The sequence below is a fragment of the Antedon bifida genome, chromosome 4, assembly GCF_963402885.1.
Source record: "Antedon bifida chromosome 4, ecAntBifi1.1, whole genome shotgun sequence".
Taxonomy (NCBI): domain Eukaryota; kingdom Metazoa; phylum Echinodermata; class Crinoidea; order Comatulida; family Antedonidae; genus Antedon; species Antedon bifida.
The window spans coordinates 30250412-30268797 of record NC_136229.1 but is presented as its reverse complement, the minus strand read 5'-3'; the positions used below and the strand labels follow the sequence as shown (position 1 = coordinate 30268797).

General features: G+C 31.7%; 2 protein-coding genes across 2 annotated transcripts; both read right to left on the bottom strand.

Moving 5' to 3' along the window:
• Positions 1-7517, bottom strand: LOC144839330 (uncharacterized). The gene is made up of 16 exons (XM_078694645.1): positions 7488-7517; positions 6893-7147; positions 6499-6740; positions 5897-6173; positions 5532-5696; positions 4957-5331; positions 4555-4812; positions 4179-4293; positions 3726-4073; positions 2581-3108; positions 2320-2372; positions 2045-2148; positions 1435-1643; positions 942-1161; positions 691-803; positions 1-241 (listed from the first exon to the last, which is right to left on the bottom strand). The coding sequence occupies exons 1-16, from the start codon at positions 7515-7517 to the stop codon at positions 156-158; spliced, it is 3378 nt and encodes a 1125-aa protein (XP_078550771.1). The 3' UTR covers positions 1-155.
• Positions 7518-11740: 4223 nt separating this feature from the next.
• On the bottom strand, positions 11741-17419 carry LOC144839329 (uncharacterized). Its single transcript, XM_078694644.1, has 8 exons — positions 17356-17419; positions 15259-15492; positions 14412-14588; positions 14009-14068; positions 13608-13876; positions 13081-13167; positions 11955-12326; positions 11741-11746 (listed from the first exon to the last, which is right to left on the bottom strand). The coding sequence occupies exons 1-8, from the start codon at positions 17414-17416 to the stop codon at positions 11741-11743; spliced, it is 1266 nt and encodes a 421-aa protein (XP_078550770.1). The 5' UTR covers positions 17417-17419.
• Between the last annotated feature and the right edge of the window lie 967 nt (positions 17420-18386).

Genomic DNA, 18386 nt, shown 5'->3' with positions numbered 1-18386 from the left:
ATATTACAATTCTAAGTAAATAATATGCTATTTGATATAACAGGAAAATAACATAAATGTTCAATAAACATTTAATAATGTGATTATAATCAGATTTACTGATATACAGTAATAATATAAATTGTGTTTTACAATTGAAGAAGCGCGTTCACAAATTACGGGACTACTTCATTAGTTGAAATCGGTGTTCCAGTTCGGCTTCCTGCCAAGCTTGAAGCAATGAACAAATCTCCAAAGGACCCTAAAAAATATCAACAATGTATCACTTATGTACAACTGTGAACAGGTAGAATGTTAGTAGGACTAGTATATTAGAATGTAGTATAGGCCTATATTCGATGATTTACTTATATTCATTTTTTAAAATACTACTAAATGTACGTTTTCTTTAAATAAACATTTTTCTGGATAGCACAACACATTTAATTATAAGGCCTTGGACAATTATAGTTAACACAAAATCCTGTTAAAATGTACGTTATTTTGTGTATTCCTTCTTCTAGACTAGGTACGTTTGTTTTTGTGAAGGTAGGCCTACTCTTATTTTCGTACAGTACAGTTGGCCGAATCTTTTTTTCTGATCTATAAATATGATCATGGAGGATATAATATGTTTTTGTTTTTATTATTAAAACGAGCACAGACAATATTTTGATGTCTATAGGGATTCAAAATATCTAGATATATTACCTGTTGAAAGCGCTTTTGATTCATCATCATCAGAGGATACATTGGTAGGAGAAGGAGATGACGCAATGGAAACAGTATTTTTCGTATTTTGGAATTGGTCTGATCGATGGTGCCTTATGAATGAGCAAAAGTAAACAGTTTAAAAAAAAGTCTTGTCAATGTTTTAGTACAGTTTTAATCAACCTACAATGAACGTCTTTTATTTAAGATAATAATCTATGCAAGTTAGATCGCTTATAAATAGTACATACCATTTATATACTCCTAAAACAACGAAAATAAAGATAACTGCGAAAGAGCAAACTCCAATAACTATGAATACAGTGTAGGAGTGTTTGTCATCATCCGGAGTGCTGTCTTCTTCCTTCTTAGGATAAAGATAAACATCTGTGATTTCCATCTCAATGGCAGTTTCAATACTCCCTTTTTCTTGTTTAATCGATGATTTCACAACTTCAGACGGAATGTAGTCTACAATAATAAAATAAAAGTTGTAAAAAACAAATAAAAAATAGATATAAGCAAAACAATAACCAAAGAGCGACATTTGAAAAGCTTATGGGATGGAATCTGAGTACATTCTGCTGATCTGAAAATATTTATTGAAAGAAATGTGTGCAGGTTTCTAAAAAGAAAAAGAAGAAAACCAAAATACGTCCTGTATCCAGAGTTCCAGTCCCACAATCCGTTCCTAAAACCCTGCATCCATTTTAGAGGTTTGCAATCACATAATTCTTAGCTTACCATTGAAATCGACATTGTTGCTGGCAAAATGTGTGACCAGTTTTTGTTGATTAGTATCCCTCTTACGTCTATCAATATTGCTCTGAGAACAAGTTTCAAAATAGTCTTTGTATTGAACTGATAGAACAATGTTAATCGGGTTATCGCCGGTGTCTTCGATCAGCCTTACGTTATTTGATGTTGTAATATTTCCATTCAGCGCATCGTTTCTAGTAAAGTAATATGAATATTATTTGTTTTATGATATAAGATGTTCCTTATTATCTGTTATCGTATTTTACAGCTAAATTCAATATTTCAATTCACAAATAAACAGTGTCTTGTTCGTGATCTTGAAAACATATTTTATGATTGTCCATGTACTATATAGGCCTACATTTAAATTAACAGATTTAAAGGATTGTTAATAACACAAGGCAGACTTTATATAGTAGCAGTAGTACTTCTACTCACTTTTTAAAGTCATAGAATTTAGCTAAAACATTAAGCATTAGGCCAACATTTTGAAAGTTATTTTATGGTGAGGAATTGGTGTTAAAGAGAAAGTATAACAATGTTTAGGCCAACCAATATACTTAATGTATGTAATTATAATATGTATGTAACTCACTCGTTGACCTCTGTCCATACACAGCAAAGAGCGGCATTTAAAAAACAGTATGCGTTAACAGCCTTTGAAACGCTTGATCGAAATATTTCTTTTGCACCAATCCACTATAAAGATTGTAAGATTATTAGAATACTCAATAATAGTTTGGTAACACCTGCATTATTTATATATAAACATATATATCAATTACTAATAATGTGTTCGTTATTATCCTATAATATAGACTACCTGTTGTATTACTTTATATTAATCATGATCATAATCGCGTTGTTTACCTTTTTTCGTTGACCTTTTAGTACCAAGGAAACGGCGTCTTCATAGCTATCGACTGTAAGACAAGGAATGAACAGGTTTTTGCTTTTATGTGATGTTAGGCTTACTTTAATCTTTCTTTCTCTTTAATTTCAATTAAGATGAATATTATCATATATTATAATATTATGTAGATGAGGTAAATCGCTAAATGCAACTCATCTCTATATGTTTTAGTCACTAGTTCTCTGAAGGCACTGTCTCACTTGTAAAGTTATACTTACTAGAAACAGTCGTTGTTTTAGCTTCTAATTCAGTCACTGAGTCTGTAACTTCTCTAGGCTTATCTGTATCTTGGTATTTGGAATTAATGTCTTCCTGTAGCACTGTAGTATGTGTGCTTATTTCCTTTGGAACTGTAGTATGACTTGTTACTCCAAGTTCAATGTCACTATTCGATGACGCATGTTCAGTTATAACTTTCTGATAGTCTGTAGATGTTTGCAAGTTACTGGGTACACTAGTCTTTCGGTGCGTGCTTTTATGTGTAGTGTGGACGTTCACTTTCTCAGACACAGACATATGTGAATCAATCTCAAACAATGTGGTCTTAACTGTAAAATGTGATTGATCTACGGTTGGTGTACTGTCAGGGGTATTTGATTTTGGTAATGATGATTCACTATATTTATCTGTTGAACCTGATGTAAATGAAGTGCTACCAGCATTGGCTGGATGTTCGGTATCAGTTGCAAGCACGTCTGTAATTCTGGCAGTAGATGTCGAATGTGTCACTTCTTCGGCCGTTGTTACTATAAAATAAAGTACGTTAGCTAACTAAACATGTATAAAGAAACTGCTGCAAGTAGTAATTCATTTAGTTTAGCGCAGTGTGGTATTGATAATAGAAAGTAAAATAATACGTACAATAAAGTACGTATTTTATCTTAATTTGACGGTAAATGTAAGAGAATTTCGAAGAAGCAAGTAAATGAAAAAGTGTCATAATATCAAATGTAGTTATTGGTACAGATGTATTGTCCCTTTGAAAAAGTAATTCTTAAAAGAATTTTTGTTCAATATAGCATTTTAATGTCATATAATAGTTATCCACTTTGAACAAAAATCTGACTAAAAAATGTATTTAACTGAAAAAAAAAATTTTAAGCAAAAAAAATAGTAAATAGTTGGATTTAACCATTTATTTTGTCATTTTAAAAGTGAAAACTTTATTAAAACTACAAAATAGCCTATTCAAAATCTGATTTAATTAATCTGCATTTTTCATGTGAGAATACATCTTTAAAAAATACCTTTGCATTATGTGCTTGATAACTTTCCTGTATTTATAAATATGTTAAATGTTAATAAAAATATATAGTAACTAAAATGTGCCGTTAACAAACTATTATGTAGGCTGATTACTTACCAACCAAATGTTCTGGAATAGCACATTCATATACATCTGATCCATTTACAAAAGCACAAACTTCGCCATTTTTGCATTTACAAACAATAATGACAAACTTTACCGTCGAAGAAAATCCGCAGTTGTCTTGCATACTTATATTAAACACCGATTGATGATTCGGCGTTGAAGCTATAGGTATCCAATTGAAATCCCCAGCTTCAGAGAGGGTTGCATTCTCTGCTCCAGACATGGTGTTAAATGCTACTGTACAACCTTCTGGATCCCATATATCAAATGTAAATCGGATTGGTTCTTGGTGGATTGCTGGGTATGGGTTAGACGTGTAAATTATCGGCGCAGCATCATCTACGATATGTTTAAAAGATGTAAGTATATCAGTAGTATGATAATGCAACATACGGAAAAGTAAAAGTAAGATATTAAGGAAATGTAAAATTGATTTTCACAAACCTTTGCGAGTTGACCAATTTTCCACAGATTCGTCTGGTGAACATTGTTCACAACAATTATCAATGTTAACGTCAAGTGCAGAGTAACAATGACCATTGATAATGCATGAGTTATTCTGAAAGATGATAATTAGGTTTTTGAGAAAATTAAATCTGATTTAGGCCTATTTTTAATAAATATTGAAACATTGGTTTTTATCGTATTTCAATCAAACGTATTTTGAAAGCAACGTTGGTGTAAAGTTTTATTTTCTAAAATATCTTACTTTTGGATTACATCATTACAAAACAATCCTTTCAGAAAGACATCTGATATCTTTTTTGTTTCTATTCTTAGATTAATACATAGCTTTTCTAAAATATAAAAACCAGTAAACCTTTAAGTGACATTCTCCTTCTGATGCATTGCATACTTGACAGACAGAATCGTATACAATCAGTATTGCCATTTCTTCACTTTTCAATTCACCATCGTTACTAATTGATATCAGATAACCACTCGCTACAACACCTTCTCCTGGTGAACCTGGTTGAACTGCAGGTTCCGGTAAGGGACATTTTACTTCTTGATCAGTTTTGAAGATTCCTGATACTATGGAAGTTTCTTGAAGCAACGTTACGCCAATGTCACTCACCTAAATTGTTGAAATTATATTTACGTTATAAACTTACAATAATAGAATACATAATTTGTACTGTATTTGGCCTAATTCACTAATACGAATAAAAACGGCCAATGCGTATTCCTTACTTTATAACTAAACAATAATAATACTTACATTAATGTTTTGGATGTGACAGGTAATATTTCCTCTTTCATCAAAATTTTCTCCATACACTTTAGCCGATCTACAAGGTCTTCTACGGACATCACAGAGACCATCACCAAGAACAGCAAATACTAAAGGTGGTTCAGCGAGTGAGAGAGAGCAATCACTCCCGCCAAAGCCTTCGATGCATTCACACGATCCATTTATACATTCTCCATTTTTGTTACATTCGTTCACACAGAGTTTTCCTAACATTTCTATTGGTAGCGCAATACTTCCATTTTCAGACACTTCCCAGTATTGTGGATTTGTTGTTAGTTCTAATTCGCATCTATGTTGTAGTTCTGTTACTGTTTGTTTAGCAATATTCTCATCATCTGCAACCTAAAATTAATGCAAAACTGTATACCGTCAAAAATAAATCCCTTGTGTGAACGAGAGAAAAACATCTACGTAAAGTGTTAGCAACTTCTGGGAATTCAACATTCTCCTGCATTTCCCTTGTTTTTTTAAATTATTTATGTTTTAATTTTTTATAAATTATCCAAAACCAAACTGTAATAAATAGAATAAAAAAACATCACCAAAATGTCAATAATGCATCCATCAATGATGTCATCAATAGTGATCGATCCATTATTGATTGCATTCAAACAAACTTCATAAGTAATCGAGTTCGTCAAAGTTTCTGTACAAAGTGTCCTTGTATAAGCTTCAGTCAATCCATTTGGAGTTGGGAATTCTGGAACCTAAAACATGGTTAGTACATTATTAGTGTATTTTGATTTGGTAAATTAAGAAACAAAGAAAAAAGAAGAAAATATACTCAAATACATATACTGTAGGCCTATGATTTAAGCTTTGTTTTTAAATCGAAGCATAATATGATCATGTCTATATTTAAATAAAATAATGACATTATGAATATAACAAATGCTTGTGTTAATACTTGTGGCACAAAATCAGGATCCTCGTTGAATTCACTAAATTCATAATTTCCGGCCAGGTCATCAGGATCTATCTCCTCTACTTCTCTCTTTCTTCTTCCTACACCGTTGGTCTCGCTATCATTGTTACCACCACAGCCTAGATTATTGTTTTCAGCATTCAGTCCATTACAGTAACCACATTCAAAACCATTAGCTCCACATGTACAGTAACTTTCAATTGGATACGTATCACCATCGTATAGCTTCCCCATAAATATATTTTCACTGTTATTAACTCTGATTGATATAAAACAAATTGCAATAATGATTAATCTTATTATAAACTTCACTAAGATTGTATTTTTCATCGTGTCATTCTTTAAGCAATAGGACTTAACTGCATTTATGAGGTAACGTTACCACCTATGCCAAATTGCTTATTAGTTATATTTCCCACGTATTAATATTAACGTTCTATATTTACTGATTGTTATATTTTTTGTATTTTATTGTTGTTTCATTGCAGGATCATATTGAAAAACAGAAATGTTGTGATCTTTTCTTTTATGAATTATGTTATCCTCCCTAAATATGTTTTAAGAAAAGAAAAGAAAGAACTTACTTCCAACTATCATAGAATTCCATTGAAACCTTTCTACTTTTAGTAGTCTGTTTGCATTCTGTGTTTCCACATTCATAATCAGGATTAGGACCGTAGTGACCATCGTTTGTTTTGTCGTTATCAAAGTTACCACACAAACCTTTGACATTCTCAAAATCATCCCACGATCCGGTTAGAAATATGTCTATATAATGGCTTCCAAAGATAGTAATCTTTATGACGGATCCCGTTGGAAGGAAAATCTATGTTATAAATTATATACTATTTTGTCAGAAATCAGCAATACTGATACAAATCACGATTACATATAAGAGATAATAAAATTAATGTTTTCTTCTGCGTTTCAGTGTCAAAAAAATACGATTAAATAAACACTACAGTGTTTTCCACTTACTTTGAATTTTTTATTACTATATCTGAGCTCTGTGCCCGGAGTTCTTTCACCGTATTTTAATATTTCAGCTGTTGTCACTCTCGTATTAGGAGGAGTCCGCACCTCTTTCACCACTCCGTCGTGTGTAGCTTTAAATATTGTGTATGTGTTACCTGCTTTATTACATCGATCAACAATCAAATGAGTGTGGCCAACTTGAACGGCAACTCCACATGCACACGATACGGTACCACACTTGACCAAACGAGTTTGAACCTAAGGAAGTAGCTACATTGCTTTCAATTTATTATGCATGTTTATATTATAATAACAGTAATCTTTATTTAATCGAGTAGTCGTTGGAACTAGTGGAAATTAGTAGGCCTATGTGTGAGTAATTGATGAATGGAAATTTCCAAAAATTGAAAAAAATATTTTTTAAAAATATATAATTGAATGCTTTCAACAGTTGCTAAACAACCATGCGAACATAACATACAGTGATGTTAACAAGCAACATTATACTACACGTGACACACCAACTCCTAACACGTCAGTAAATGGACTGTCTGTTAGAGATATAAATCCAATAGGACTAGGGTAATACAACAGTCACCTGCCTACGGGGTGCTAAGGGAAAAGACATTGTAAAAGATATTGTAAAAAAGTAGATGGTCGTGTCCACAGATGGTTCTCGAATACACAGTAATTTCAGCGTAAAAAAACTGGCGATTTCAAAATGTACGTACCACGGACTATAAATACATTGTCGTTTTCAGAAACGAATAAATAGACACGATGATTAATGTAGTCAACTAAAATTAGCACACTGGGAATTAGGCCTACTTCCGAAGGAGAAACTTGTCTTAAAATGAGTCAAAAAAAAACTAAAACTGTCCCTGTTATAGTCGATTGAAATAGTAAAGTACATGTAACGATACACCACTACGACGTTTATATTTTTTATAATTACTAATTAATACAATAAACAGTAACCAAATTCACAGTAAGAAAATTTCGATTCAAATGGCGACCAAAAATGGTTATTACGTACAGTATTTACAATATTGTCAAAGTATTGCAATGCTATATCTCTTTTAAGTTTAATCTCAAAGGGCCCATAAATTTACCTACATGTTAAACCATGGAGGGCTCATAAATTTACCTACAAACTGGGAGTCTGAGAGATTGGAATGTTCCATTCATCGCCAATCAATACATTTGTATAAACGTATATTAAATCAAAATAGTATTTTTTTAAGAAAATCGGCCTGTCTTCAACATTATGATACTGTACTCGAGCTGTTCCATCGGTTTTCAGCTATTAAAAGCAATTATCGTAGGAGGAGATAGGAAAATGCGAAGCATCCTCGTATTATTGTGTGCAGGTATTTTTTAAGAGGACATCCATTAGACAGTGTATACTACGGTCGGAAAACACCCCTATTTGGGGCAAATCGTTCAACCTAAATTCGCTTTAATTGTCAATAACTAATTATCTAACTCAATTTACTTAAATCAGTACCGAGATTCTAACCAACTTTATATACCATCGAGTAAACATTCTAGAAATAACGTGCGATTTACCGAATTTTGCCCTTACGTAAATTTATATATAGAAGCCGAAGTCAATGAAATACAACAGTTCAACAATATCATTTTAGACGTTGGCGCTAACCACTGCAACTCAAGTGGTAAAGAACTTTAAAAGCGTGGTGTTAAAGATTACACTACAATGATCGAGTGCTTGAAACTATCATGCATATCAGTTTATATTCTGCTCCTGTAGCTGCATAGACATGCGTTGAGTACTGATTCAGGTAAGATGACCACGGTACGATATTCCATCTATGTATAAAGCACCGTTACGAAAAACTGGGTGTTTACCGGACATGAAAGCATTTGCCATCACGTCTGCTATTTTCGTTTCTCTCTGGCGTCAGCTGGTGGCAAGTCTTCTAGTGCGTAGAATGCCGTATTCTTTAGTGCCTTTGTCTTCTTTAGAACGGCATATCGCTGTGGCATGTAAATAAATTTAACTATTATGTGCCTGGGCTTTCAGCATTGTCCGTATGTTTACCGGTCCTATGCGCATTTTCAATTTGTACGTCGTCAATTTTTGGACGCTCGGTAAACACTAACTCAAATTTGCGCACGCGACTGCATCCATGTATATATGGCTCTTTTAAATGTTTACGTAACATATCTTGTAGTTTGTTTGGCGTATTTTCATTTTCGTCTTCCTTTATACCACTTAATCGTAAGTTATAACTTCTCGAGTGCCTCTCCATCCTTAATACGTCAGCCTCCAAATTACTTATTGTTTTCTGTTTAACATTTAGTTCAGTCTGTAAATTTACCATTTGTGTAGCAAGATCACCTACTTTTCATTTATTGTCGTAGTGTAATATTCAAGCGATCTATATAACTCTATTTGTTTCTCCTCCATTTTAGACATCCTACTCAATAATAGCTCTTGATTTGTTTGAATAGTAGATATTCCCGTATCAATCTTGGTATTAATTTGCGCCATCATATTTTTAAGTTCGTTTCGTAGGGCTTTAATTTCAGAGGTTGATGATGTGGCGGTGGGAGATTCAGTCAGTGTTCTTACGTTAAGAGCTTTCTTCCCGGATTTCTCAGTCTCATTTTTTGTTTTCCTAGTATTATGCATTCATTCTTGATTTTGGTTTATTAGTTGTTTGTAGATAATGTATACAGTATAAGGTGGAGACTTGCGTTGCTTATAATGTGATCCCGGTCACAGTAATCAGTGTTGGAGCAGAAATTTGGACAAAGCTAATAATATTATTATAGCTAATTATAATTGTTGAAATTAAGCGAATACAAAGATCACTCGATGCTATGGTTTTCAAATATATTTATTAAAAATTGATTGTTGACAAGTGGCTCAATTCTGGTTTTGTTATTGCTGGACGCAAATACCCACAGCGGAACGTTTTTTCTCTCAACTGGTCTCACTGATCACGGGGCGGATTCAAAGGGTGGGTAGGATGGAGATTGTCGTAGCCCCACAGCTTTCATATAACTATCGACTTAACCGCGTAGGCTACAGCATTATTGCATTTAATTGTACTAAATGTTTTAAATTACAAAATGGTTGATTTCGTCTTTGCTATACGGTATGCATTGAACGCAAAACTTTGACTCTGTTAAAAACAATCAAACAATCGGCGGTTCCCACAGAACACTCAACACATGTTATGTTACTTGTGTTTTACAGCCGGAATATTACGATCGCTGATTTGCTGATTGTTGCGCAATAGAGAGTGTCATTTCCGGCTAATTAGAGGCGCCATTTATCGTGAAATTCATGTGCGAGAGTACCATTTTTCGACCATCTAGGGGTGTCATTTACCAAAATTCGCTTCGCCATAGGACCCCATGGTGGATGTACTTGTTGTCTGGTCTGCAACATGCTGGATCCGCCCCTGTCACTTACTGTCATTGAAGATAATATCATGGAGTAATATGCACTTCATTTATTGTGCAGACAAACAGAAATTCAAAAAAAGCTTTAATTTTAAATAGGCTAGAACAATCCTGGGAAATATTTAACATTGTCGCAAATGCCCCAAAATATTATAGAAAATATTCCTCTATGTTATGAAGAACAATCAATTCGCTTCTTTGGTAATTTTTTTGTACTATAAATCTATAAGTTGTATTGATATTGTATTATAATTGTTAACTTTAAGATTTAGGCATCTTTCGGAGAAAAAATTGAAATTGACGTATGGTAGTATTATGTGGAATATTTACCTTAATGGGCAAAGTATTATGCTTGTATAATAAAAAGGAACCGACTGCGTACATGTCATAACTCCTGTAAGACAATAAAATAAAATTTTAAAATAAATTATAAATTGTTTTATTATTATGTATTATTATTGGTTTTACCTATCGTAACTGTCATTTGGGAATCAATTTTTACATTATAACAAAAAAAGAAAAATAGAAAACATCAATGAAAAATTAAAGACATATATTAAAATAAAAATCAAAACAAAATATGTGGCATACTCAAGCGAAATCAGACATAAGTTGAGATTTTCACAAATACTGAAACTACATAATCCAAGATTTTAAATACTGAAAAAATATCTTCATACCATATTTACTTCCAGAGATAATCACAGTCTAAAGTGTTGGTTGTTACAATTAGTTTTGAGAAAAGTGCTTTTAAAGTTAACTAACAGGAAATGACAAATACAAACAAAAAATTTTAAATAAAACAACCCATGAGAACATTTTCAATTTAAGCATAAAACATAGTTTTAAAAGAAAGGTTTTATCACAATTTACACCATTTTTAACCAACAGACGACACAAAATGTTAAAATTCCTGCATTTTTTGCCTAAAAATAGAAAAACACCAAGGTAATATAATTAAATACTGTTTCAACTTTCATTTTCCGTAAATTAAAAAAAAATTGATTTTTTTGACTGTCTATACAAAACTAGCTATGCGACTTATGTCTGATTTCGTTTGAGTTTGAATCTTTATTTTGTTGAAGTATTAAACCTGATTATGATAATGAACGACGGCGATGAATAATAAATACGGTGCGTAATGTGATAAATGTACCATAACAACCTACCATCCATCAAACGTTGTGTAATGAGGATCACCCCATCCAGAACACTCCCTCGGTTTCGGGGCTTTTGCATTTACCTATGTATATGAAATGAGTATGTTTATAACATATGTATTATTATTATTATTATTATTGGAATCATATAATCATCGACCAATACAATGTGTTCCCAGTTTATTAAATATCATGTGTGCCCTATTGGTTGTAGGAACTTGTTTTTCTAAAAGATCGTCGTTCTCTAGATAATAATTTATTTCTGGATACAGAAAGTTGCCTCAATGAATCAATGATAGGTATTGGATAATATAATTTCAAGATTAGAGGGTAGGATTGGATATAACGTAATGAAGACATCTTGGAAGAGGCTGCCTGTTAAATATACTGTTTCTTTATATGAGGAGCGAAAACAATTTGATCAGCTCTTCTATTCTTATTATCTGCTGATAATTTAAAAAAATACTTACTTTGAAAGTTGGAAAATGTGTTAATCTGTCTTTCCATATATTACTAGCTCTGTTAAACGTGGTTCTATCGCCCTCAAATGTAATGTAACTTGCTTTATTTAAGAAATTGATCATAATGTCCTTAGTTCCTGAGATCATAAACGTTGCTGGTGAATCATTGGTTATTGATTTTTGACATGACTCCTCTACATTCGCGATTTCACTAGTAGTTGCTGCATTTATCTTTACTTCCCCTTCACAGCTAAGTAATGGGGTAGTTTTGCAAACGTCTTGATATGTTTTTCCATAAACAATTGGGATTGTTGATGACACATTAAATTCAATAATTTCATTTACACCAATTACAAAATCAATTGTGTTATTTGGTTCAATCTTGAAAAATACAAAAATTACTATTATCAACAATTTTGAACAGAATATACTTGTGATCAATTAGCATTATTTTAAGGATGTACTGTCTCTCCTAAATAATGTGGAATCTTAGTATTGTAATTATTGTGGTATATCTCTGCACAAAGAAACACATCCTACTGTCTTGAATAAGATGTTGCATAAAAGAATATGTTCCCGTTTACCCTTTAGTACACACCTATAGTTCTTGGAAACTGTAATAATTCCTCGGGTAAACTTGAGCCTCAGGCTCATAATATGTCATAATATATATATATATAATAATTTATATACTTGCCATATGTACCATTAATATAATAACATTTAATCACACTACACTCTAAAAACAATACCAATTAATAATAAAATAGTAGCAACCACGTACATATGTATTAAATTATAATAAATTTAGGCACTTTTCGATTTATACGTTCACTATGTAAACGATACTCTATGACATAATATTTATGATATGCGCATGCGCAATTTAATTGGCACGTCCACCAAATTTGAGAACTTATTTAGTTTTCCGATCTCTGACTGAAGTACAAGTGGACGTATGACATAATAACACTGCAATAGTTTAGAGAGAAAATATAATTCACGGTCTGGAGGATATCAAATTATGACGTCAGACCTGACACTCCAATTTGTTCGATCCTCGGAATGATAGTCACGTGATGCCATTTCGACCTATCACATCGACCTATATCATAAGCTATATAAATTATCTCACCGTCAAACCTGCATAGATTGTGTTACTCCTTACAGCGGGTGAAAACGCATCTTGATCCTTGAATCGAAGACTCACGTCACATTGAATCTACATAGAGAATCAAGCGTCGTAGAAATTATTTGGAAGATAACATATTTTATGGTCTTACATTTTATACCAAATAATTCTTCAAACATTTGATTATTATTTTTAACATTATTATATAATTAAAGCAAAAATTACACTCGCAGATATTCATTTTTTTAATATAAAAATAATAATAATTATGCACATTTTCCAAAAATTAGCTTAATAATTAAATATTTTCAAGTTTGGCATCAATGTATCATATTCTATGGGCTTTCATTTGATTCCATACACATTGTCTATTGACATCTTAAAGAATAATTTAACTAGAAAATGTATTTTTTGTAGGTCAGTAAAAACATTTCCGGTCACTTTTCGCTAAAATTTGTGTTAGACAAAATATAAATATGTCTATTCTGAACAACAGAATGTGTCGAGTGTGTTGCCACTTTAATACTCACATATGACCCAAGCCTTCTACTGAGAATGCACTGATGAGGTTCGCCTTCTTTGCAAATTGTCTTGCCTTCATCAACTACTACGTCATATTCGTCACTGATTTCGTTTGCGTTTAATTGTTCATAAACAAGTTCATCGTCTATGTACCACCAGACATAGAATTCTATATCATCAGGTGCTTCAGTTGGGTTTATGTTGCAGACTGTTGACACACTGAATTCCTTGGCGTTAAACGTTATCATGGGCTCCTCTTTATGTGTAGGAAATATGTCTGGTTTTTAGTTGAAAATAAATGTTATGGTCATTAATTAAATTTATTTAAACATTTTATAATATAATCGAAGACTATGGATTACCCAGTGGATCTTACCCTCAGATGCATTCAAAGACGTCATTTACTTACCATCACATGGTGGAAAACCGGTTGATGAAGTCATGCTACCCTCACAAATTAAAAGAGAATCTGACCAAAAAACAATATATTTATTTAGTAGAACATTTTAACCTAGCAAGAAAATTTAGAATGATCATTGTCTAAAAGTATTCAAATAAAAAATATTATTTTAACCATTTTGGTATCAATAATTTGTTTACTTCTAATACATAGGTGTTCCTTTTAGATCCGACATGCTTCCGATATGCTACTTAGTATAATTTATTCTTAATTATAGTCTTAGTGGTTTTAAAATTGAAATAATGATATTGTTTAGTTTCAATATAGCACTTTCTAACTTAATTTTTGGTTTCAATGATTTTTGACAAATTATTTCTTGTAATTTGTTTTTCTACTTAACACAGGCGTTTACCTGTACAGTAACTCATTTGTGTTCCTGGAGTGTCTGTGAGATAATGAACAAAATATAATTGTTCGTCCACAGAACACGCTTTGATGCAAAGATCTATCGAATAATCACACGTCGATGCGAGGGTATATACGCAGCCAATGACAGTTTCTATATCGTCTCCAAGTGCTGGATATGTACCTGTAAAATTAAATCAAGATTGAATACTTCTACCTGTCTATTGAAATATTTGTAGGTATTCATAAGGGTAAAACTAAGATGGTTTCAAGCATTTACAATTAACCTTTTTTGTGGAATTAATATTACAAATGAAGCTTATAGGCCTATATGTTATCAATTTACACATTTAGAAAAAACATCGATATTGACTTGTCTACTAAGTAGTGAAATATTAATACATTATAGTAGTGTTTGTGATCTCTAAATTATGAATGATGGAGCGGTCAACCAGCATGGTTCCTAAGCTAAAAATATGAATTGAGAACACTTTGTAATTTCATTCTAATAATTCATTCTTTGGTATTCAATTCCGTTTGCATATTTTATCATGGCGTATCCATGTCATTATATTCACCATTATTAGTAAACATCAGTGGCAAAAGTTATCAAATGAAAACCTATAACAAATATTCATAAAGTTAAATGGTGCCATTGATTGACACAAGCATTTGTATTTCAGTGCGCATTTACTAAACATTGTTCAGGCTATATTGTTTTTTATAAAATGGGCTATAATTTGAACTTTGGCTTTAATTATCTCGCTCTTCAATGTTATTAGAAATAGTCCTACTATTATAATCAAAGCATAATTATTAGTAGGCCTATTCTTAGTATAATTTTTTTAACAAACCATTAATCCAAACTGGGAATAAAGTTCCACATTTAAACAATCCAGGTTGTGAGGTTGGCATTCTAATATCGATCCTGTCACCCTCATTTCTCAGCTTGTACCAGCCATCTACTATAAAATCATCAGATATTATAAACCCAGGCTCGGTGTCATATCGAATGCTGCGGTGCCAGTCTGTAAGTACGAGGTCAGTATCACATGGGTCACCCTCAGTTGCAAGGCAGTCTTCATTCCCTATAATATATTTATGAACGTTATTAGAAATGTAAGTTTTAATTACCAAAATACGCTAAATTGTCTGTCCTTAAGTAAGGTTTATAAAAAAAATAGCCAACACATACATATCCTTAGAAATATTTGTAGGCAATGATTGAATGTTTAAACATTATAGGCCTACTACTTATAATTATCCACGAACTTTCATGAAAATTAATATTTTATTCGAATTTCCGTTTCCTTTTCAGTTGTCTTTTGTACATACACGATCAAAATGGATAGACCTATATATTTAGTTGTTTGATGTAAGTTGGCCGTTGTTGTAGGAAATATATATTATTATATTTTTATTATTTATATTTAATTAATATATTACTAGCACTAGTACCCGTCTTAGACGGGTATGAGCCCGAGAGAAAACTTGTGAAACGTATGTAAAATAATAAGCAAGAATTGCAATTGAAGTCTCATTTTTTATGTTTTAAATCCATTTGTACACAAAGGATTGAAAGAAAGTCATGGTAGGCTAAATGCTTATTATAAATATGCAATGTATGTAAAATGTCAGTAAAATTCATTGCAACAAAATTAAATACAACATTTTACACTATATTTTAAATACGTACATCCGTAATCTGAAGTTCAGAAAGAAAGTCCACTGTTATTTACGAATTCGAAAGTATTGCTAGAATATATTGAAAGAATTTTTGAAAATGGTGGTACATCTGTAGATAGGCAAATAATTAAACAATATTTTAATTAATGATTAGGCCCTACTATACAGTACAGAAATATGTTTCCTTAAAGGTAGCAACCGTTTATTACTGAAATACAATACAAATATACAAAACTTAAATTTGACGCTTTTATCTTTACTGTATGTACATGTAATTAGGAAGCTTAATTGGAAGAACTATAACAATTACTCCATAGGCTTATATATACATTAACACTTAACTGTAGGACTTTCATTACAAAAGTTTACTTGTATTGGAAACAAATCAAAAACTAACATAGCTACAGTTTATTGAGACAAAGTGTTAAGGCATGTATGGTTTTATAACAATTACGTTACTATACTGATCAATAAACTCGGGTGGTCCAACGTTGACAATCCCGAATACGATGATACAATAGGACTTGTAGGTGTACAGTATCCCTCATGTAAACTGATGTAGGCCTAAGCACTTCAAAGTAAAATTTAAATGCATAATGCACAAATTAGGAAATCCAGAGTGTAAACAAATTATGATAGGCGTCAAAAGGTAGTCGTAATTATAATTAAGATTTTGTACCAACGATAAGCTGGTAATTATTCGGCGGATTAGTAGAATAATACGTTCAAACCTCATTTATAACATTGTGCTGAGAATATGCCTAGATTAAAAAGGTAGCATAGGTTATAGTAATGATCACCTTACTTAAACGAATAATTCACATTATTACAATACCAGGTGGCATAGCCGATGTACGATTTTGCACGCTAAGAATGCATGAAAGAAAACGAATAAATCGGTCACATTTGCCATATTTTTCTCGGTTCCTGATATTATGGTCTTAATTATGCCCTCTGGACATTTTACATTTCATAGTCATTTGATCCATCATTTTTGAAATATTTAATAAGTCATAATTTAATAAATATTTGGTTTAAGAACTTTTTATATAGACCATGACCATCTCCGTTGCAGATTGATGTTGAGTGAAAAATTCACACCAATCAGAGGTTGTACCGGGGCGTGCATGGAGGACAAACTTGTTGTGTTTGCCTTTTATATAGATTTTATATATTTTATGTATTGCAAATGAGCATACAACAATGAAAAACTAAACACATCTGTTTTTATATACTCCTAATAATAATAATTAAAAATACTGTACCGTTTGTACAAATAGCAAGTGATAAAATCCAAGTAAATTTTGAAAATATAAACAGTTTCATTTTGTATTTCATCATATGCAGTACCCACTGTCCAGGCAACTCATACAAGTGAAGTAAATTTGTCTGTGCTTATGTATATGTATAAACTACGCATGCGTAAAACATTTTACCGATCGTAACACTTCAAAATATTCATCATTGTATACATCAGCTAATTATTGTTATATAGATTTAAAAAATATTTGTAGTTTGTTGTTCATGTTGTGTGCATATTATATAGCAAAGATTTTAAATATATTAAAATGAAGTTTGGTACTATTATTATAAACTAGCAGGTACCCGTCCATTTGAAAAAGATAGATAGTACAGTAATAATAGTACAATGCAGTATACACAAATATTCTTCTTTATATTTCAGTGTCTATTTTGTTATAAAAGCAAGCACTACTAAACTTTCTTTCGAAATGAATTTTGTAAAGATAACAGCACTTTTTGAATTTGTACATGTTTCCTCCTTGGTATCAAACTTTAAGTAGACTTAAATATGGTATGATGTTCTTTTGAAAATTCCTAATGCCAGTGAGATTAAAATCACACTGACTCTGATCTACCAACACGACGGATTTGAAACGCGTTTGATATCTATTTTTTTTTTTATTGATGAATCTTCATTACATTAAGTCATAATGTAAGTTTTAGTTGTTGACAATGACAATGACAACTTCTTTGTAAATAAAGTAGATAAATAAACGACAACATTAATAATAACATTTATAATTACAAAATTGATTTAAACAAAGAAAAGGGGAAAATTCTTGAAGCAGATGCTTATAAAAGAAAAAAAAAACATTTAAATATCAAATTCATTAATAAATGTAAATCAGCTCAAAATTATAATTTCAAAGAAGTTTTCCAACATAATACTACATTAATACTAAGCAAACAATTTAATTTTTACTTTTGATTTTTAAAAGAAGAATGGGTTTACGAATTACTTTCTGAGATCGAATGCATAGTAATGGGTTTACTA